This window comes from Dioscorea cayenensis, chromosome 16 (genome assembly GCF_009730915.1).
Source record: "Dioscorea cayenensis subsp. rotundata cultivar TDr96_F1 chromosome 16, TDr96_F1_v2_PseudoChromosome.rev07_lg8_w22 25.fasta, whole genome shotgun sequence".
NCBI classification, from domain to species: domain Eukaryota; kingdom Viridiplantae; phylum Streptophyta; class Magnoliopsida; order Dioscoreales; family Dioscoreaceae; genus Dioscorea; species Dioscorea cayenensis.
Genome location: NC_052486.1, coordinates 22,610,535 through 22,634,211, shown reverse-complemented (window position 1 = coordinate 22,634,211; position 23,677 = coordinate 22,610,535). Strand labels below are relative to the sequence as shown.

At 34.6% G+C, this 23,677-nt stretch overlaps 2 protein-coding genes across 2 annotated transcripts; one reads left to right on the top strand and one right to left on the bottom strand.

Moving 5' to 3' along the window:
* Positions 1 to 503: 503 nt before the first annotated feature.
* LOC120278662 lies at positions 504 to 10,225 on the bottom strand. Its single transcript, XM_039285391.1, has 16 exons — positions 10,026 to 10,225; positions 9,872 to 9,935; positions 9,685 to 9,776; positions 9,113 to 9,597; positions 8,821 to 9,031; positions 8,356 to 8,703; positions 7,154 to 7,304; positions 6,883 to 7,020; positions 6,450 to 6,531; positions 4,279 to 4,568; positions 4,073 to 4,186; positions 2,347 to 2,603; positions 1,272 to 1,407; positions 1,151 to 1,186; positions 891 to 1,037; positions 504 to 655 (listed from the first exon to the last, which is right to left on the bottom strand). Exons 1-16 carry the CDS (start codon positions 10,176 to 10,178, stop codon positions 504 to 506), a joined length of 2,856 nt encoding a protein of 951 aa, XP_039141325.1. The 5' UTR covers positions 10,179 to 10,225.
* A 1,881-nt stretch (positions 10,226 to 12,106) lies between these two features.
* LOC120278846 (probable (S)-ureidoglycine aminohydrolase) lies at positions 12,107 to 16,132 on the top strand. Its single transcript, XM_039285585.1, has 13 exons — positions 12,107 to 12,226; positions 12,319 to 12,438; positions 12,678 to 12,765; positions 12,855 to 12,931; positions 13,319 to 13,358; positions 13,742 to 13,808; positions 14,240 to 14,325; positions 14,514 to 14,595; positions 14,753 to 14,809; positions 14,980 to 15,018; positions 15,290 to 15,360; positions 15,794 to 15,847; positions 15,942 to 16,132. Exons 1-13 carry the CDS (start codon positions 12,175 to 12,177, stop codon positions 16,009 to 16,011), a joined length of 903 nt encoding a protein of 300 aa, XP_039141519.1. The 5' UTR covers positions 12,107 to 12,174; the 3' UTR covers positions 16,012 to 16,132.
* The last annotated feature ends 7,545 nt before the right edge of the window (positions 16,133 to 23,677 follow it).

The window sequence follows — 23,677 nt, the reverse complement described above, 5'->3', positions numbered from 1 at the left end:
CATGAAATAATCTGTAACAAAGAGAACAAAATTAAAAGGCATTCAATCCCACATCCAAATAAACAAAATGATAGGGCCAAAGACCATGAAAAATTAAGGCCAGAAGAAGAAAAGATGCCATAATGGGGGAGAATAATAAGGTGGAAAGGGGTATCCAGGCATACAGCCCAAGGAAACTGCCTTCACCAGATATTCTCTTGATTGTTGGGCACAGGTACTTATACTGATTCTGACGAGGAACACGCGTAGGAAGCTTTCAATTAGCCAGACGCATCAGGGCCCAAAAATGTTGTATGCTAGCAAATGGAAGATTATAGCATTTACACCAACACTAATGTCTTCTTGGTAAACTACAACAATCACAGGGAGTTGCCAAAAAGACTAACTAAATAGTTCAATTAGGATTATCTTCCAAAATGACAAGCACCACACCACTTGATTGGGTTTAGATCCAAAATGATGAACTACTCCGGCAAGTGTGAGCTGACCAAAAAGACAAGCAATTATGTCAATGGCATCATCTGTTTCTGTGGAATGAGAAATTCAAGAAGTCTATGATAAAGCAAATGATAACAAAATGTGAGGGTTTTAGCCATCAGAATCACAGAAATAAAAGTATTCATCACTCTGGAACCATGCATGAAAAGCTTATCATCTGCACAGAAAATGCCAAAAAGAAAAATATATAGAATGTATGTAGATTCAGTGCTTTGGTCCTGATATTACAGATTTTGCAATGTTTTGCTACTCTTTGCCCACTTGGTAGTATTCCCATATATGTAGATTAGATAACCAAAAGGGCTTTATGATGATAAAATTAAAGTCACACACTTCTAGCAGAAATTGCACATGCATCCAAATACAATCAAAATATATCAAATTGCACATACGACATAGCAGCACATCAGATGTTGTGTGAGAAGCCAGCATGTGACTTGGACTCCAAAGCTTTCCTTTGATAGGAATGAGGCAGATCAGCCTTCCACTAGATATAGACCAGAATACTGGAAACTGAGTCATGCGCCGACAAAGAGATGCTACCCTGCAAAACAGATGCATGATGCAACGATAATCAACCTATGGTATAATGCCGTCTTTAATCAATCACTGCTGTCAGATATGCCACATAAATATATTGATTGACGTATACCAACATAGGTGTAAACTTTCTCTGATGAACTTCTACCTAGAAAGAGGGATTGAACAAGAAGTTGCAGCTCATCCAATTTATTTTGTCACATCAACTTGCTCTCAGCTCTAGGAAGGTCTACCTATGGTTAGTATATCTCCTCCATCCAATTTCAAATTTCTTTCAACACAGAAGCTTTGCAGAATTAGAGTTTGAGTGGAACCAAATTCAAATGACACCCTCCGCAGTATAGAACTCATTGTGTTATTCTGAAGAAACTGCAAAACAAGAAAGGTCGTATGACAAAGATATGCTATCAGTATTAGACCTAAATTTCAAACTATATCCATAATATTCAGACATAAAAGTACCTAACTTGCAAATCATATAACCGAAATGTAAGTATAAAATGATACAACCTCTGCAGATCGTTTTCCGAGTTCAATTAGATCAGAAGCAACCTTCTTTGAAAGCAAATGCTAAAAGGATCTACAACTTAGATTGAAAATCAAATGTAGTGAAAATTGAACATAAACATGACCTCAATCAGTCAGAATTGTTGTCAAGATTCGAAATAAATCATAAAAAACCTTATTCTGAACCCTGATGCCACCAAGTGCTAAGAGATGATTCCTCAATTGGTTCCACAATTTAGAGAAAGTGTAAGACTTATGCTAAACTATTTATACAACAGAGTAAGTTTCCAGGATCCCAAAATGACAAAAAGCAACCATCTGCTAGGTGCTCTTTTTTACCTTTTTTTCTTTTTTGGATGAAACATATGAGATAAAATTCAAAAGCCAAAGCACCAATTTTTCTGTTTAATTGTGATCATCATGCTATCCCTAAGTGTCGTATCTTTAAGATCATCTTATTTCTGCAAAAATAAGCTCATAGTAGCTTTCAAAAATCAAATAAAGCACAAATTGCAATACTTTTTTTTTCTTAAAATGTCACTCACAACAAACTTAAAGAACACCACGCACTTGCACACACTAAAAATTAAAGCAGTCACAATTCAATTAAATTAGTGTTCATGTAATATACTGATAATCGAGATCCCATTCATTTGATTTTCTTCATAAAGAATATAGTGACCATTGCTTGGTAGAGAGTTGAACATGCTTCTTTGGAATTTCAAAAGAAAAAAAATCATAACCGAAATGGAAGTCAGAAAATATATCATAGCCTCTACAATAAATGTCAAGAAGGCGAACCTTAAATATTGGTTCCAAATGTTCATCCCATACAACAAGGAAAAGCACTCTTGCCCACCTTTGCCCCTCAAGTTCCCATGCATCCACATCCTCATCATCAAAAGAAACACAAGCATCTGGCGAATGTTTGCTTATGAAGCTTCTAGGAAAAAAAGCAAGCCTCTCGAGGAGCTCTTTGTTGCCATAAGCTGATCCCATTTTGCTAGGTTGACCACCATTTTGATTAAGCCATTGTTGCACTAAGCCTCTTAATGGACCTACAGAAAACTTGATCAATATGGTAGGAATACTCATGTTAAAAGAATGGTTGTTTTTGCATAAATAAAAGTTGGCATCCTCAAATCAGATAAATAGAATTCTGTTCATGCACTCGAGCAATATCAGAGCAGAAACAATGTTTGACCAGTCTGGACAAGCAAATACAAGTAGGTGTACAGTGTTTTGCATAGTTTTTTTAACAGATTTGGGAACTAACTAACCATTTTTTCTCACATGTCTAAGCATATTTGCAGTAAACACTTGCACAAAACATTGAAGGGCTATCACATTTCGTACGTGAGAAATAATTAAAAATGATTAAATGTCAAATCAGACTTCATGATTGATTTAACAATTTTCTTTAGCTCATTACTTGAAAAAATAACATGGCAGTTGTTTCACATTATGATAATAATCCAGTGTAACATTGAAATCTCTTCTGCAATTCTTAACTGAGAACAAAATAATAATATCAATAATAAGAATGCAATTTTGCATCAACCATGTTTAAATAACTTGGGCCAAACCGGGATAAAATTCCTGCTCAAAATTCATGATTGTTGCATATTTGCAAGACCAATTGAAGCTGTAGTGAGATGTATTTGACCTATATCTTGGACACATCCATCCTCAATGAGAAACAAAAGAAAGTAGGAATTAAGACTTGATATTATCAGCATATTTTGAAATTTTCATTCTATTGTTTCCTTCTATAATCTTGACATCCCAACATCTCTCTACTATCTCTGTTCATGCAAGTTAACATACAAGTTCGCAACCACGCTGAGTTGATCATCAAATGAAAAAGGATACATTTCTTTTGGTCTAATTAAGTGATTCTTAACAAAAGGCGCGCAAGGCTTGGTTGCGGGATACCAAGAGATATAACCCAAGTTATTCAGAATAGACAACCATAAAAAATAAACTGGAATTGTGATAAAATTATAATAAATATTCTTTGACAGCATGATTAATTAGATAAATATAATCATTAATTAGTATAACAGAATCAATAATCAGTGATCATACTAATACAACTTGAATTAAAAAAACTTAGAAGTACTTATTTTAATTAGTACCAAATTCCAATTCAAATTACAAAACTCTCGTTACAACTTATTAAAATCAAAGCAAGCACCACCAAAGAGAAGATCTGGATCTAACAAAAGTAGGAAATTCATTGAAAATATGAATAACAATCAGATTCATTTTATCAAAAGAAGTTGATTTCATAGCCATGGGATTTATAATATCTCACACAATCTAAAGATCATAATGGCAATATTGATCAGAAAGCTCCATCTGAATGATAAATTCTTAGATCAGTACCTACTGAAGAATATTTAAAACAGTCATAACAGGGCGAGACTATGACAAAAGAAATTGGAAGAGAATACTACTTTTAAGTTTTAACACAGAAATATGCTTGTACAGATATCGCATCTTTCATTATCAGTCAGATACTTACCAGTAAAGTCAGTGAACTCCCGAGGAACATTTGAAAGGAAATGCAAAAGAATATCAGTGGGGACATCACAAATGCTGATAACAGAAGTTGCAGCTTTCAAAACCTGCTCGCAAACTAAAATAATGGCAAATATAATAATAATTATGTGAAATACCTTCAATTTTTAAAATTCTTGAATCATAAATATGAAGTAAATAATTAGAGACCTCTAAGGCGATATCTTGGATTAAAGTGTTGCTTGCTTCTCTCAACAACCACCCCAAGAACATCCAATAACTCTGCAGCCCGGCTGGATAAAGGATTTTCTTGAGAAGATTCAGCTTCTTTTATCCCTGAAATGGTGTAATCATTCATGCTATCATACACTTCACCATCATCATGTATAACTGTGCCAGCAGCTGAGGCAATACAAAATGCAAGAGCCATTAATCCAGCTCTACCAAATGAGTCTTGTCTAGCAATAGAAGCCAAACCACAAACAAGCTCTATGCGCTCACTGCAATAAGTTGCCATTAAGGCAGTCACTAAAAAGCCACTATTATCACTAATAGCACAGACAAGAACTTGAATGTGATAAAAAATAAAATTGTTAAGGTATAGAAAACATTAACATAACATACTTTAACAAACTGCTCAGCATGTGATCAATATATTGAAGAAATATACACAGTACGAACACAATTGCAGATCTAGTAAATCTCTGACAAATTTGATCAGCATCATCCCAATTAAGTGAATAAACTACTTAAATGTAACTGCCTACACAAGGCACCAAACTATATGCCATATTGTCAAGTAAACTCTTGATATTTTGAAAGTTCGCAATATAGGCAAGTAAACATAATGTCAACATGACCATTTGCAATTGCCATTGGAGTATTCTAATCAGATATTAAGATTTAAGAGAAAAGGAAAGAGGAAACTAGGACTCAAATAGAGATTCTATCAGGTCAATACCTTACAAAAGTGAGGCCAAACTACTTGGGTTGTTTGCATTTGCAAGGAAAATAGTGTGTTGGAAATGAAAATCCAATATTTTAGTACATCAAATTAAGAAAGTTCAAATTTTGATTCGATGATAAGATGTAACGCCCAGTCTTCTGTAGCAAGAACCTAACTTTGTGTTTGGATTGAGAGCTCAGGAGGAAAGGAAGGTTAACTCTTGACCCTTCAAAACCCTTCAAAGCTCACTTTTTCTAGGAGAGAGAATCTCTAAAATTTTATAATGTATAAAAAGGCCATAATGCCCTCTATTTTTTTTAATTAATTACAAACCTCACTTTTTTCATCCTCTTTTTGGAAAATTAGTTGTTAGGATCTCTGTTTCTCATCTTGTTCACATGGCAACATCTTCTTATTGTCAAAGTTTTGTCAAAGTTTTATTTTATGCCTACTTTTAAATAATGCTAATGCTATCATAATTTTATACTTTGGTTGAAAATTTTGTTGATAATTCTGCTAGTCAAGGCGTGGACATTTTTTGAGATATGGATAGTGCATGCACTTGAATAGGAATGAGTAATATTTTTATTTGATTACAAGGTTATAATTGGTAAATCATATTATTATATATCCTTTACTTTCCTTTTCCTTCTTTAATCAAACAAAATTTATCAAACAACTCCTTTCCTTTGCCTCAATAAAATTTGACCATCCAAATAGGAATTTAACCCTTCCTTACCTTTCCTTTCTCTTACTTTCTCTTCTATTTTTGAATCTGAACTCTACAAACTCCCACAAAAATATCTTAGTCTCCACCAAATCCTAGAGATTTCTATGTAAAACTCAATCTTAGGCAATAATTTAGATGATCGGGCTTTGTTGTTTTCAATTGTGTTCATCCATCCACTTGATTTTATTTATTTATTTATTTATTTTCCTTTCCTTGTGTAAATTCTGATTATATCCTTTCTCTTCTGTAGTACGGTTCAAGGTTTGGGTGATAAACCATGATATCCAATGGACAAAACTCATGTAAAAATGAAGTAGTCAGGAAACATATGAGATGATACCCAACAAGTTTCACATGAGGGTTCGCAGCAAATTCAGTATAAGTACAGAAGAGAATACAATGAGAATTTACAGAAGAAAATATATACATAGATATATATATATATATAACTATATATATATAAAGCGGATGAACACAATTGAAAACAACAAAACCACGACAGCTACAGTATTGCCTAAGATTGAGTTTTATGTCTTGATACATAAGGCTGGGCATCACACGGCAGCATTATAAATGTCCAATCACATGCAAACTAGCGACTTATAGAGTAGCAAACAGCATCCTCAGATAGATCCACAATGAGGCAAAAATATAAATCAATAGACATATATCATGTGTGTGTATATATATATACACATAGAGCACCTCAAAGACATTTGACGAGAATATTCATGTAAATATTTGGTCGCGCCATGAATTGTGCTTGACATATAAACTCCTTTCACACCTGACAAAAGGTAAAAGCATATTGATCTTTTGATCTTTGAGTACAATAAGCATACTTGTAGGAAAAGAAATATTCAAGATATTTACCAAAGGAAATTATTGTAGATTCAAAGGATCCAACAAAAAATTAGCTGACCGGCATTCTTATTTACAGGATTATAAGATGAAAAGTACTGGCCAAAATGCATGATACTGAATAAATAATTTACAAAAAAGAAAATAAAACATCATATTCAACGCCTCAATCTCTTGGAATAAAATTTACCATTTCCTAAAAAAAAAATTCCAAAACCAACAATACTTTAAAAATATAACCACTAGGAATGTGAAACACTTGAGTAGTAAAACTAACCAAAGTCCTTATGGTGCACAACATCATTTAACCCCAAGATGAATGGACCTAAAACAAAGCTTCTGGGCACTTTTTGTGCATAATCTGCATACTTGTCCCATGAAATGCTCAAGAAAGAATCCATAATTAAGCAGCGAACTGAAACATTAACAAACAAAAAAGTTCCTTAGAATGCTCATAATAGTAGATAGTAAATAATAACAATAATAATAATAATAATAATAATAATAAAGTTATATTAATATAATTACATAAGATTATGATCTTGGACCTTGAGGATTTTCATGAAAAAGGCCACGCTCCCACAGAACTGACAACCAGTTAAAAATTCCATCTAAAGTGTCCATTTGTACTTGATAAACAGCACAGGTAGTTGCAATCATACATGTACTGAATGGCCCAGATTCCAAAAATAAGGATACCTAGAGAAAAGATGGTATAAGGCCCAGAGCCACCTTGACAAAGAGCATATAAGTTTTTATTTATTTATTTTTTCCTCGCATCATAAGATTTATGGTTAACAGAGCAAGATATTTATAATTTAACTATTACCCCTCTGAGAAGAGGCAAAGCAGGTCATGGTTAGATTGTACAGACAAAGCCGAATTGAATTCATTTATACAAAGAACAATAGTTAGTATCGCCTTAGAAATCCCTTTATGATCATTAAAGTGGTCTTTAATTATCATAATGTCAACACCTAAATCAAAGAAAACACCACTATTTTGGACAGTTTAGCAATTGTAATGCAAATAAAATCAATAGGATTACAAGAAAGGAACAGGTTGCTAGTAGCCAAGTAGCTCCATCATGTAAGTGCTGAAAACTAATACAAACAAAAGTTATTGTTTTTGTATGTGCCACTTGTATCCTAAAAATTTTAATTTCTAAAACCAAATCATATAACATATATTATAATGTTAGCCAACTATTTTTACCAAATGTAACATATTCAATACTGCAATAGTATGAATTTAAATAATAGTCACGATAGTATTTCTGTAATTGGTAACTAGTACGAGCATCTACAATGCAAAAATATGGGCTTGATGTGAGAAAAATAACAGCATTGCCAATAGAATGATTAGCAATGCTTTGATGACTTCACTCCACCATACACTTCTTCTTGCTCAAATATCGGCCATGGCTTCATAGGTTCATTCCTCCTTCAGTAAAAAGCCACCACAAAGAAAATAGACAGATAAATGACAATTTACTTTCCAATATGGACTCATATGCTAGCAGTTGAACATTTAGTGAATTAAACTAACTCAATGAATAGGTAAGAAATCTTTGTTCACAGCAAATTGCTTTCAGCTTGGTAAGGTTACCTGCAAAACTGACAAACATAACTGAAAAAAAAAATCTAGGAAACAAAATTTGCAATTTAGTCAGAAATAAAGTTCATCTCCAAAAAACAAATTCAAAAGAAAAAGTACTAGCATTCAGAAACTCATAAGAATGAACACAAACCTGGTGCATCCATGCTGCCTCAACTAGATGAGTGCCATACTCCTCAAGCATCTCATACAGTAATATGAAGACTGTCCATCTTTCCTGGCTACTCAAACCATTCGCACCCAAATGGCAAACTTCTCCAACACCCATGGACTTTGCTTCTTTATCTGCCCACTTTCCTCTCTTGGTCTGTGCATGAGTTACATTGCTAGAGATGGCGTGGCCATTCTTGGAATCTACAGTGAATCTTGAGGCACTAGAGCAATATTCATCATCCTTGTTTCCAACGGAATCATAACAATTGCAATGTGAAACTTTCAAAACATACAAAGCCTGCTTCCTCAAAAATGGATCCTTATCAACCTGTTTACAACGCCAAGTAAGAAAGAGAACAGTGAAAAATCGGCATTTTTGTTGCCATCAAACAATGGATGCTTCCAAGCAGCACCCATAAAAGAATGTGAAAGGTCATAAATATACCAGTCCTCTACGTATCTCCTTCCAAAATTCCTTCTCATTGCTCAAATCATATTTTTCACTTAACTCACCTTCTGATGTACTTCCACACCCGTCAATGACCTTAAATGAAGAGAAACACATGGAGAGTATATTATAGGCATCAATTCTCTCTTCATGTCCAAGAGAGAACAAGCATACGCAACATGCCCAAATTTTCTTCAAGAAAGAAATCCTGCAAAATCAAAGTGACTCATATTAACAAAGATTCAAGAGTTACACTCAACAAGCAAAAGGGAGGAGAGCAAACTCTTGCCTGGATAGCGTGCATGCTGACCCATTAACCATCACCATTACCAAAGCAAAATCACAAAATGATCTGAGTATATGTGGAAGGATAAGCCGAATAACACAAGACCGGTGCTCTGTACTCTGTGTGAGTATTTCAATCACCATATTCGACAAGTCCCACAAGAGATTATGACTGAAACGTCCGGAGTCACCAAACCCATCTACTATTTTCCGCTCTGAGCTATGAGTTTCACGCTCACTCTCCAATGCAGAATTCAGCAATGAAATCAAGATTCGACATGAGATCAGTAATGGTAAACTTCCTCTTGTAATTCCAGTTGGTTTTTGCTCAAATCCATCCTCAATGCTCCAACGACAGATGGTCAGCTCCTCATTGCAAATCAAACCCAGGTTTTTAACAAGTGATCCCAGGCAGAATGGCACCAGAATTGTCCCTATAAGCTCCCAAGAATGAGTCTTCAGCACAACATCACAGAATAATCCCAAACCCTAATCAAGAACCAATAAATAACCACAATAAGGATTGAAAGAAGAAACAAATCCATTCAAAGTTATACTAATAAAACCTAGCATTACCTGGTTAATCGACTCAGTATCATTCGGTTCCACAGATTTGACCATTGGAACAAACACTTTCCAGATAAATAGCTCCATAGCATCATTGCTTGCTAATTATCATTAAAAACAAAAACACAAACAAAAATCACATCAAAAAGTGGCGGAAAAAATATAATTTTTTCATCATGTAAGCTTAATAGCTTACGAGTGAGCTTAATCAGATGGCCAAGTGCAACCGCATGAGATAGAATGCAGTTCGATTCAAAAACCTGCATCAATGGGGAATAAAAAAAAATATTATAATCGATCAACGAAAAGAAAGAAAGAGTGCTCCAAGATTCAGAAATAGGTTTTGGGACCTCGGCGGGATCAGGGATGGTCCGAACGAGGGAGGAGAAGAGAAGGGAAGGCTCGAAGCAGGAGGACGCGATGACGCAATCTACGATCGCCGGAACGGCAGCCGGCGGGACGAGGGCCAAGCTCTTCGTCAGCGACGCAACGGCGTCCTCCATTCTTGACTCCGAAAAACCCTAAACCTGAACAAGACGGAAGGCGCGGGCGAAAGAAAGAACCCGCGTGCATGTTATGTTGCCTCGCGGAACAATTTTAAATCAAAGCTGTTCCTTAGCTGGCTGAGTGCCTTCTCTATTTTTTTCCCCTTTTTTTATCTTAATTTATTTAATTCTTTTATTTTGAAATCACATCTTTGCTTTTCATTAATTTAGATTTTAACTATATCATTAATAATACATTAACTAAAACACAGTTCAGATTCAATTATTTAAATATAAATAAATAAATATTATTATTTTTATTAAAAATATACAAATCATTTTTTTTTAGGTGCGATATGGAATGGGGTAAAATAAGGGTGTAAACGATACACTTCTACTCATAAAACTACTCCGCCCGACTAATGGAAAACTCGAACTTGGCTCGGTCACAGTCGAGTGAGCTGAGTTCAAATATTTTGATACTTAATTCGAGTATTTACGAGCCTAATCAAGTATTTATGTATAATATTATATTTATTATAAAATTACTATTTTATCTTTTTTGAACTCAAGTCAAACTCCATAATATGTCCGGTGATTTTCAACCTTTTCAAGTTTAATTAAGCGAGTTTGAGTAGCTCAATTTGTGTATCGAATCGAGTTCGAACTATAAAATAAATACTCAAATAAGATCAAGGCTAGTATCAAGTGCTAAATTTTTAGTCGAGGTAGAGCTTGAGCTCCCAATTACTCGGCTCGAGCTCGATCAATTATACCCCTAGGGGTAAAGTACTAAGAGACTTTATACACGATAGACTTCTCTCAACGAGTGTATTTTTATGTATATAAAATTTCAAATAAATTTTCTTATTTAACTAATGCATGCTTCGAGCATCTGTGCTAACCTTAATGATCAAAAATATGATTTACAAAAATATTAAATATAAATTTAAATTTAAAAATAATTTCTTAAATATTTAATGGATGTTTTTTAAGCTTGTAATGCCATGTTAGCATGCATTAGTTGTTTGAAAGAGAAATAAATAAAAGATATTATTATATAAAACGTCCCATATTCTAAAAAGGAAGAATTAGAATAAGGATGGGAGAAATAGTCACATCTCGATGCATAAACAATGTCATGAACAATGTTCGATCAAGGTACCCGATTCATTAGGGTTGTTATGGGATTGTAAATCTATGAACGTTCGTAGAAGATTGATCCTCTTATTATATTATAAGTTTTAATTGTGAAAATTGAAATTTTAAGGGAAGGCCAACTTCAATGAAAAAAAATAATTTTCTCAACATTTATTTATTTACTAAAATAACTTTTTTTTTTAATTTTTTTCCATCATACGCACCCTCGGTTAGTGGTGTCAAACAGGTCGACACGACCCGGGCCCACTACAGCCCACACCCTATACGTGCTCGAGCTGGCACAGCCCGCCAACCACCAAGGTCGGCTCAACACATGGCCCGATCCAGTTATATTATATTTTTATTTTTATTTTAAACCCCAATAATATAAAAAACCCCTAAAATTGCTAAAAAAAATATAAAAATATTTTAAAATCCAAAAATATAGAACTAAAAGCACTAAAAAACAAAAAATATACTAAAAAAAATAAAAATAAAAATAAAAAACTTGTATTTGACGTGTTGGACCATGTTGACCGGAAGCGGACAACGGGCTGCAAACCCCTAGCCTAGCACGGCCCAGGCACGATATTGTAGCACTATGTTTGGGCCAAGCATGACCCAACTCGTGCGGCCCGACCCGTTTGACGGCACTACCCTCAATAGGCATTGGAAGAACATTAAACTATATATATAGAAGTCAAATATAAATTATTTCTCAATTGATTCACTTATGTATTATTTTATTTAATGTCCTTTTTTTAAATTTTCTTTTATTTAATGTCCTTTTTTTTCATTTTCTTTTATTTTCCTCTTTTTATCTCTCACGGAGTCATCATCTTCATTCTGCTTCTCCAAGAGGAACTCCCCCAGAATGCACTCCTTTCTCGCGCTCTTCCTGCTCCTCCTCCTCCTTCCATGGCGCAGTAAGCACATGACCACGCTCGATCTCTCTCTCAATCTGGCAATGGAGTGTTTTTCAGTGTTTTTTGTTTGCTTGTTTCTTTATTGGTCGCAGGTTTGGCAGCAGAGAGCGACGATGGGTTCTGCTCGCTTCCTCAATCCATCATGGAGTCAAGCTCGAGGCTTCTCTACTGGAAAGTCACCAACCCAACCCTCTCGCCTTCCCACCTCCAAGGTAACACTCTGAAGAGATACTCTCAAGAGAGAGATGGATTCCTGTTATTGTGTCTGGATTGATAGAAAAATATGGAGTAAAAGAAGAGGGAAAAAAAAGTGAAGAAAATAAAATGCTTAAGTTGAGGAAATTTTTACTTTTGGTTTTAATTTTCCATGCTTATTCTCAATCCAAATGTAATATCAATGTTTGTGCTCAATCTGAATACTTGATGGATGTTTGCTTATAATGCTCGCTAGATTTGCCTGGCTTCACACGTAGTGTGTACAAAAGAGATCATGCTGTGATAACACCAGAAAGCCATGTGTTCAGCCCTTTGCCTGATTGGTCAGTTCTTCACTGCTTCCAGTTTATTTGCATACATGCAGTTTTAACTAAAGCTGGAATATTTGAAAGTTCGTGTCTTTTTGTTGTAGGATTAATACACTAGGAGCTTATTTGATTACGCCAGCAATGGGCGCTCACTTTGTTATGTACCTAGCAAAGATGAAAGGTAAGCTCTGCACTGTATGAATAAAATATGATACTCAAGGATTATCTGTTCTTGGTTTGATATTTATGGAGCAGAAGATGCTTACAGTATTTTTTTGGTTTTTATTCATTCCTGCAAGCATTCGGCACACAACACAATATAGAGAGTTTTGTGACCTTAAAATTATGCACATAGTCATTTATAATGGGATTTATGTCCCTTGTGCTGTGTGCAACCTACCAGGTAGCTGATCGTTAAACCATTGTGATGAATGTGGTCTTTCTTCATTCAATGGTCCTGTGCCTTCAGTCTGTTCTTATTTACCTGCTTATCTATTCTAAATCCCTAATGCGACACTTTGTTCTTAATAGCATAATGTCACTTATTATCTATCTACCTCCTCTGCAGTGAAATCTAAATCAGCTGTGCCCCCGCATGATGTTGAAAGGTGCCCTTTCTGTCATCTATTTGAACAAGTTGTTTTGTGAGAAAAAACTATTCTAAAATTTTTGGCAGTTGGCATAACTGCTTAATGCATGCTATATTTAATTGGCAGCTTCTTTCATAGCTTATTGATACTACTTAAGGGAAGGATGTTGGAAATGACAAGGGCAATAGAGAAATCAAGCAAATATGTCTTGTCACCTAATTAAATATATGCAAAATTAAATTCCATGAGCCAGAGATATCAAACGCCCCAACATTTTCTTATGCTATTTAATGTAATTAGTAACAATTATAATCAATAGATATTTTATTACTTATTGGTGATTGGCATCATTTTATCCTTTGGGATTAACCTATTGATTATGCTTATGATGATCAATTCAGGTTCTTGTTCGTAGTTCAGGGATCTGCTGTGCTGAAAACTGATTCTGGCATCAGTCATCAATTGCCAGTAAGATCACATTTATTTCTTGGGCTTAAATATTAGAATGCTACTTCATTTTCAGTTTTATTGTGCTAAGGAGCTGAACTCTCGTTACAAATGAGACCTTAGAGGTGGTTTGGAGGATGCAGGGCAGTAATATTTGATACGGAGAGTTACTAAGATTTCTTCATGTGTATATATATATGTATGGGTGTGTGTGAATAACTGTGGCTGATATACAAGTAACACATTGACTTTTTATTTGTGAAGAATGCTACTTCAAATTAACTCATGAAATTTGTTTTGGTTTCCCTTTGCTGCTTACATTTTCCAATTGTTGATTTTCGGAATATTTCTTAAACAAGAAAATTTGGGTATTAAAACAGGTTATTGTATATTTCCTTTTTCCTCAAATTTCTAATTTTTGGTATCTTTGATGTCTTTTTGATCGGATGCAGGTAGACTCTTATGCCTATCTACCAGCTAATTATAAACATTCATTGGAATCTGATGAAACAGCTACCATTATCATTTTTGAGAGAAGGTTTTTCAGATTCTGATATCCCTATAATTAATTATTTTTGCCTTGTTTCTTTAATTTCTGTTTTATCTTCTTGTTCTTGTGCCTCTTGTTTCCAGTTTTTGGTGGATTAATAGTATATGCTTCTTTATGTGTTCTGTCTATGTTCCGTTTTCCAAATGCAAAGAACTTACTCAGTGTGTTTTATGTAGATATGCCAGCGTTGAAAATCTTTACCCTGAGCCAGTTATTGGCTCAACAGAGAAGCAACCTCTTCTTGAAACTCCTGGGGAGGTTAGTCTTTGAATTGAGGATATGTCTGTTTGTATGTATATGAGTGTATCTATGTGAATGTACCTTTACAAATTTCTTCATTAATTTTTATATTTGCAAGTGCAATCCTGTAACTTTAATTTAATTTGAAACTCACTTTCTTCTGCTGCATCTTTAGGTATTTGAATTGAGGAAACTGCTTCCTGCTTCAGCTCCTTATGATTTCAATGTCCATGTGAGTTGATCTAAAATTTGTTTTACAGTTTTTACATCTGATTGCTTCATGTCTTTCTTCAATAGTACTGGACATGTCAGCACAAAACCTGCTGGTTTCTGAATCTCCTCTTACCTTCTCAAAAGCATATTTCTTCCAAAGGACTAAGACTTTTTGCCATTTTCTCGCAGATTATGGATTTCCAACCTGGAGAGTACCTTAATGTGAAGGTTTGTTATGCCTTATATTTAACCTTTGCCGGAAGGTCCGGAACCTTACGGGCCTAAGAGGCTATTTGAACTTTGCATATGTCTATGATGTTAAGTAGTCATAACATAAGATGCAGTTGCATTCACGAGTCCCTTGGGAGTTTGATACCTAGTTTATAAGTAAAATTCTTTTTCTTTTTTCTGTCTTTGAACTATAGCCTAGCTAGTAACGCATCCTTCTTTGAAAATCAAAGGACTTGAACATTTAACTCTGGTTGTTTTGTGGGAGCAGGAAGTTCATTATAATCAACATGGTTTGCTGCTTTTAGAGGGGCAGGGCATATACCGCTTGGGTGACAGCTGGTAAGATTGAAAGTTGACCCTTCTATGAACTTTATCTACATTTTATTATATTTTGTTTTTGTGCTTTAGTTCCAAATTTTATAAGAAAATTAAGTTAGAATTTTCACCGATGAAGTTGAAACCATCACTATTTATTTCGTAACTGTTTCAAAAGCATTCATATAAATCAAGGTAAATTTGAACACTCCCAGCTGAGTAAAAGTTTTGTGCAAAACTATCCTACCATGCTTTTTTCTTGCACTCTATGTTGTCATTTTGCTCTGATTTGTAAGCTGATATTGGAGTTAAGTACTCCATGTTCAATTTTTTTTCTTCTGAGTTGGGGTCGAGGATCGGCAGTGTACTTTAGATCAAAATTAGTTCCATGATCATTCATCAGCAGGATTTGAAATTACATGAATTCTCATGTTTGTTGATCGATCTCGTTAATCAGGTATCCTGTACAAGCTGGTGATGCTATTTGGATGGCACCTTTTGTACCGCAATGGTATGATGTTTCTTTTGCTGATACCTTCTAAACTTCAATCTGAGCTTCAACTCATTTGTGCTCATCTTATTCCATTATTTTCTCTAATATTCAGGTACGCGGCCCTCGGCAAAACTCCATCAAGATATTTGCTGTACAAGGATGTGAACAGGAATCCCCTGTGAAAACTAAAAACTATTTAACTGATTATGGTTAACTCTGTTGTAAGATCTACACTGTCTATGGAATGCTTGTGTACATCCCATGATTATTTGAGTTCTCCATATCAAGGCACACTTTTTATTATCTCATTGCTTCGTTACTTAAATTTAATTACTATTCAATTAATTATTATTGGTTGATTGCTAATAATAAACAATAAGTTAAAAAGTAGGTTTTTTTTTGTTTGATTTGGCTAATCAGGTTTAATTAGATTGTATCCCTCAATGTTGCTATATGAACTGTAAAACAAATTTAATCTAATTATTTATATATTTCATATTTATTCTGAAGTTCATTAATCTCAAGAGTAATGCCAAACCCTTTATGTTCTTAATTTCCATTTGAGAAAAAGTCACGCTTATCCTCATTTTTATATTTTTCTGAAAGGGGCATTTGCATATGAATCCCTGGAAAATTTTAATATTAACGATATTAACAAAATTTAATGTTATAACAAATAATTTATTTATTTTTACTATATATAAATATTTATTTATATAAAAATTATAAACGCATTTTTTTCTCTATTTTGTCAGACTCTAACGAACTCTCTCGCGCGCCATCTCTCACTCTCGCTCGCTCGGAGCGAGCTCTCACGATGGATCTGGGGAGGAGGAGAACCCTAGGTTCAATGGGTTCGGCGAGGAGAAGCCGAGATTCAGAGGACAACGTCAATGCTGTGGGATCGCCGCCACTGCCGGTTGCTGGTAGCTCAGAGAGTGCAACGGTTTTTTTTTTTTTGCCTTTATCCAGTCAAGGATCGATTACGCCGGCGAATCAAAATGCCCTATTTCCTGTTGGATTGCCTACCGCAGTTCACATAGACGAAGGGGATCTCCGGCGAGTACCAGGAGTGGATCTCAAGATTGCCGTTCGATTTGAGTGTGAACCAAGGGATAAATCGGATGGTGGTGTTCGCTGCTATTATTGTTCTTGGCTGTGCCTTTCGCTATTCACAAAGATCATATATTAGAAGTTTATTGGACGGTAGTCATGGCGGTGTAGACTCCTTCGAAGCCGCTTTCAATAACTTCACCTCCGACGTACAGGAGGGGATCATAGCTTATCGGCAAAGGAGATTCCTCACCTTCGTCTTCCAGAAAGTTTTAAAGTACTTCTTCGGCATCGACGAGAGGCCTTTAAGGTTTGTTCACTGAGAATGTTGTGATTAATGTTTCTTTGCTATTTCGTACACTGACAATGTTTGTTTGCTACTTTACAGGCGAAAGTAATTTCGGCATTGTGAATCAAGGCCAAAGGCCTTGAAGGTTTGTTCACTGAGAATGTTGAGACTAATGTTTCTTTGCTACTTTACAGGTGAAAGAAATTTTGGCATCGTGAGTCAAGGCCTTTATTCATTGAGAATGTTGAGATTAATGTTTGTTTGCTACTTTACAGGCGAAAGAAATTTCGGCATCGTGAATCAAGGCCAAAGGCCTTGAAAGTTTGTTTACTGAGAATGTTGAGATTAATGTTTTATTTACTACTTTACAGGGGAAAGAAATTTCAGCATCGTGAATCAAGGCCAAAGGCCTTGAAGGTTTGTTCACTGAGAATGTTAAGACTAATGTTTCTTTGTTACTTCGTACTGTTTCAACTGTTTCTTTGTTGTTAACTCTTTGTTTCTATGCAACACTTTGTTCATGAGAACTTTCTGAAACCCTTTTCAGCTTCTCTGAGAACTACAGGGAAAATGTATGGTTCTGGTTCTGTGAAATGCTGTTTCTTTGTTGTTAACTCTTGTTTCTATGCAACACTTTGTTCAAGAACCACAGGAAAAATGTATGTTTATTTGATTAACAAGAAGTTGTTTCTTGCGTGTGTTGCAAATCCATAATAAAAGGAAGAAAACCATAATTATTATGTTTTATATAAATGATGGTGGGGCTCGCCCTTTGTTTTTTGCATGGAGGGTCTTGCTCGCCTCTCATTGTCAGTGAGGCAAGACTCCTTGCGAAGCTCTCGTCATCGAGTTGGATCGGATCGGATCGGCTTGGTTAGCATTGATTTCCACTCAATTTTGATTTTGGGTTATTGGCATTGATCATGTTGTTGATAGAGAGGAATTTATGCTGTTTTTTTAATTGGTTTCTGAATTGAGGGAATGCATTGATAGATTTAGATTGGATGCTTTTGTTTCAGGACCCCAAGGCCCACTGTTCCTAATGTTTTTATTGGTATGAATTTCCTAGTTTTATATTGAATTGGATGTCTTTATAGCTTGAGTTTTCAATGCTTGCTAGAAGTCCTTGGATGATCTGTTTCTTGCATCTGTAATGATACAAGTACAACACCACCATATACCTTTTGTATTTGATGAAGTTTCACATTGAAAAATAGAAGAATAAGTGATTGTCTCAAGCAAAGTTCTCAGTCCTTTTTTTTAATAGACTTGTGATATTTTTATTTCCCTGACTATTTCCTTTGTTACCCACACTGTGAATGCATGAGGATTTGAGTTATGGTGCTTATATCTTCTTCTTCACAAATTGTGAGGAATTGTATTTGTTTCAAGGCTCAGCTATTAATCTGATTCTGCTCCAAACTTGATTGGCCGCACCAAACTTGGGTTTTAGGATTTTGACAATTAAAAAATTAAAACGCAGTCCAAATAAAAAACAATTGTTTGATGAACAAAAATAGACAAAATTCTTTTGGAGGGAGCTTGCCAATCTTTGGCTCATCTGCGTGGTGACGTGGCAGAAGCAGAGAATCGAATTAAGAGAACACCATAACACCCATTAATTATGTTCCAATGTTTCATATCTTTATAGATGATCACCATTATTATTATTATTATTATTATTAATAATAATAATTTTGACTAATATGATCACCATCAATCAATTAACTAAAACTCTACATTTGTCCCCACATTGTCTATCATAACAATTAACAGGTTTATATATATATATATTAAAAGATGGATAGACCATTCAATAAAGTAAAGAGAACTTACAACTCTACAAGAACGATAATGATTACCCTAACAATTCACTAGCTGTGAAAAACACAAAAAGAAACCACAGTAATAAAGAAGACACAAGAAGAAACAGGTTTATATTCGAAAAATGAATAAACAAACACCAATAATAAATATTATAAAGAGAAAGCAGTAAGAGATAGAGGTGAGCACGGGCCGTCCGAAAACAGCCCGGCCCGGCCCGAACCAGCCCGCCTGGTTCATCGACTCAGTAACCGCCCGTACTCGTAGACGGTGCCGATTGCGAGACGGGTTTTCCCAACCCGTGACCCGGCGGGTTGACCCGCCGGGTCAAAACCCGGTTGGGCCCTGGCGGGCCAGGGTCAAGCCCGTTTAATGTTTTTGTTTGTTTTTATTAATACTTAAGTATTTGTTGGGTCATGGATTTGAACCCACGATCTTGACTCGGATATAGAAAACCCAACCACTGGGCATTTACATTTGTTTCCAATATTTATTGGAAAAGTTAATTATATATAGATAGATGTAGGATATGGATCAAAATATTTTATATATTTAATTTATAAAAAATTAAGAAACCATATAATAAATTAAAAAAGTATACAAATCAATTAAGTAAAAATATCAACGTATCAAACAATAAATTTTCATAAATATTTTTTAAAAAATAATTATTTTGTTAATTGTTTTTCTACTCATAAAGACTAAATCTCTACATACACACTCTTAAATTCTCTTAAAATAACTAGACTTTTTATTCTATTACACATATATATTAGATTATTTTGTTTTCAATTTATAAAAATAAAAATAAAATTACAAAAAAATTGTTTTTAAATTATGTAAATCAATTTATAAAAAAATATATTAGTAAAAAATATCTTTTGAATAATATGGTTCACACCATATTATTTTCGATTTAGAACTTTTTCAATAACAACACTGATAAGACAATAATAACCCTATCACTGTAGACCAAAGTAAAAATCTAGAGCTCAACCCTAATTATAATAAATAAATAAGTTGATGATAACTTCAATTTAAAAAATAAGAATACTACTCGATATATACATTTTTAGTTTAGACTTAAAAAGGTATGCTAATAATTTAATTTGATAGATAAATAAATTAAAAATGTAGCTATCCTTTTTAAAATTATTTTGATATGTCATAAAATTTTTTAAGTTATTATAAATTATTTTAAATTTTTTGTTGTTTGAGATTAAACTTAAAAAATATTTTTAGAACTTCTTTTTATATTTATTTACGTTTTTAAACCAAGACAAGTAAAAAATTTGTAGGCCAATCGGTTAATCTTATTTTTTTCCTCGTGAGAGGCCCTGCGCTCAAACCCCATCTGTACATAATTTTTAGGGTTATTTAGAAAACCCGCTGGGTCAAACGGGCCTGGCCCCGACCCGGCGGGTTCTCGTGATAAGCCGGGCCGGGTCCGGTTCATTCACAAAATGGACCCGGCCCGGCGGGCCTGCCGGGTCAACCCGGCCCGGCGGGTCTCTTCTGTAGCACGGGCCGGTTCCGGGTCCGGTTTCCAATGAACCGGACCCGGCGGGTCGGGCCCGGTTAACCGGCCCGTGCCCACCTCTAGTAAGAGAGACGAGAGCCAAGAGGGGGCTGGCTTCTGAAAAGGAAATGGTATGCAGGCAAACTGGTGCAAGTACATCTCTTTCTCCGGTTTTGACATTAATACAAAAATCCCCTGGTAAGTGCACTTTAGTTTGCAATTTTGAAGGAAGACAAATTAAGGAGGGAGACGTTGCTTATTCAACCCGCCAAAGGACTCAATCTCAATCCAATTAACAAAAATATATGCACATGCTACCTGCTCCAGCTCAAAAATTCCTATCAAGAGCAAGATATGTGAGGGGTAAGCTAATGACCTGCGGGTCTCATTTGCAGATACCTGTCATCGATGTAGCTTTCTTATCGAGCTGATGAGTTCGATTCTATCGTGAGACACATTTCGTAAAGTTTCAGAATAGATGATTATGTGACGAAATGATTCCAGTACCACGTTAACACTGCACCATTTCCATTTGCTCCATCGGCATCAAGCACATCCTGTAGCCTCTCAGCTGATTCACCCCGCTTCTCTTCCCCAAAAATGATATGTGAGGGATAAGGATTACGACTTCTTTGGTCAATGACATGCATGGTTTCTCACACAATTCATTGAAGATAAGACCGAAAAAAACAGTCGGATTTGGAAATCTGATGAAGTTATTTAGTAATGATAAACTTTTTTATGAGACTAAATTATATAAATATTATTGAAAAACTGAACAGAGATCAAAGAGAAAAAATGATAAGGTTTGACATTCTTAGGAACATTAACGACTGATAATTTTTTTATTAGAAAAATTAGGATTATAAATTACATGAATATTTATTTAAACTCTACTCAATACAATTTTAATTTTATTAAAATACAACTGTACAACATATATATATATATATATATATATATATATATATAATACACATACAAATAATATTTAAGAAAATTTATCAAGCGACAGGGTTTATCACTTGCCACAAATTATGAATTTATTTTCTAATTTTGTTTTAAAAATTAATTTACTTTCTAAATTTTTTTAAACAATTCTTAGTATTTTAAACTGAATTGTATGAAATAAATGAGGTTTATCTATATATATATATATATATATATATATAATTTTTTTGAAATCCTTTTCATAGCATACATGATATATAATTGATCGATGATGCATGCGGCAGAAGTTGGCCAGTTGTTGAGTGTGGGCCCCCAGAAATCTAGAGCAACTATGTCGCACAATTCTCCCGGTTTCCCGCCAGCCACTAACAACACTAAAACGGAACCGCATGATGGTTTCAATTAGAATTGTACTTTGATTAGATCCACATAAGAGAAATACCAAGTCCAATGACATTGGTTTCATTATGAAAACAAGTATATGAGATATTTAAAAGACTTCAAGTTTGAGTGTACCCAGTTATACCCAGGAACTGAACAATAGAACCACATAAGAGAAATACCAAGGAATTCATTGACCACAATAGCAATCTCTATGCATGACTCTGCATGAAAATAAAAGAAGCTTTTAAGTTTTAAGTAACATTTATGAAGACATACCTTGACAATCTACCACCATCTTAATGGCACAAAATAAAAAAATAATAATAATAATAATTACACAGTAATTAATAAGACAATTTAACTTATTGGTGCACTAGACACTCAGCATACTAAACATTATACCTCCCTAGCTGCTATTTAAATAAATATCAGGGAGTCATAACTTGTAATCTTAAATGGAACCTATTGGCATAAAAAGTTGGATGCTAAAACAATTCGAACAGATTGCCAGAATTCCCAGATAAATACATTTGATACTCTTTTTGTTGTTCAACTTCATAGTATCCACATTTATTACTTTTCTACTCATTTCTTAATATTTCTTGATTTTATTAACATGAGTTTAGCTTGTATTTAATAATATAAATATAAATATAAAATAAATCTGTCACCTTGAAGATTAGCACACTCATTGTGAGATCAGCTAAGATGGCAACATGTCTTTCATGACTGAAAAGCCTCAAAAGATGGGCCGAAGAGTAGATTTCTCATATTGGATGTAATGAATTGACCTTTCTATCCTTCAACTGCTTAGCCATCTCTTCTTTGCTAACAGAAAGTCGACTGGGGAATCAGATTGCCGAGTTTTTCCTACAAATCTCTACTCAACTGTTGCAATGATTCTGGAGATCCCGGCCTCATTGCTAACTGAAGATTCCAATGAAGAATTTACATGAGAACAAGAATGGTCATAAGAAAATTTTCATAACAAAATAATATGCATGCCTTTGCCAAGCCATCAATTAGATTGTACAATTCTGACATGCTAACTCCAGATTCCTGAACAACCAATGCTCCAACAAGAGAAATGGAGAACTCCAAAGCAACTTCTGAAAAATGGTAGTAACACAAGTTAATTAAACGACAGTACACCCTGAATGGCAACAAAAGTTCAAGTGCAATGAAGCTACAAGCCAACAAATATAACGCCTGGAACATACTATTTCTCCCTCCATCAATAAGCTTAGCAAGATGTACATTGTACTCTGCAAGAATTAGGAAATCAGAATGAATAAGGGCAATTGTAATCTCTGCATTGAACTTCCACTCCCCATCCGAGTAAATCATCTACACATCCGAAAGAAAAGTGGTGTCAATGAATAGATATTTCAGACATCATTCACCCTGCTGATATCTGACCTGAATTAACATCATGTACAATAACAAACCATGACTAGGATGTTTTCGTGAAATAGATTAAGAGAAAATAGGCAGGCCCCAAACATTTTGATGAGTTGCTTGCTTAAAAATCAGGTATTAACAGTGAACAAAGATGATGTTGGCCAAAAATCAAGGGAACTCATATATAATGTCAAGCCACAAAAAGACAACAGGATGCAGTTAACAACATTGTCCAGACTTTAAATAAAGACCATCACTAAGCACAAGGACTGATGATGGGATTTATTCAACTAACACCATTTAAGAAGACATGGCATACTTCACAGTTTGCTATTCATGGATCTATCAACCCTAACATTGAGCTACTAAAATCTTTGAGATATATTTAAAAAAAAATCATTTTATTAGATAACCCCTGATTCAAAGG

Excerpts from the sequence above, each read along its gene's own strand:
- LOC120278662 (XM_039285391.1), bottom strand. The coding sequence starts at position 10,178 with ATGGAGGACGCCGTTGCGTCGCTGACGAAGAGCTTGGCCCTCGTCCCG. Across the intron at positions 7,021-7,153 it reads TTTTCATGAAAATCCTCAAG|TTCGCTGCTTAATTATGGAT; the intron begins GTCCAAGATCAT and ends TTAATGTTTCAG. Across the intron at positions 4,569-6,449 it reads TCTCGTCAAATGTCTTTGAG|TGAGCGCATAGAGCTTGTTT; the intron begins GTGCTCTATGTG and ends AACTTATTGCAG.
- LOC120278846 (XM_039285585.1), top strand. The coding sequence starts at position 12,175 with ATGCACTCCTTTCTCGCGCTCTTCCTGCTCCTCCTCCTCCTTCCATGG. Across the intron at positions 13,809-14,239 it reads GCATCAGTCATCAATTGCCA|GTAGACTCTTATGCCTATCT; the intron begins GTAAGATCACAT and ends GATCGGATGCAG. Across the intron at positions 14,596-14,752 it reads TTCTTGAAACTCCTGGGGAG|GTATTTGAATTGAGGAAACT; the intron begins GTTAGTCTTTGA and ends CTGCATCTTTAG.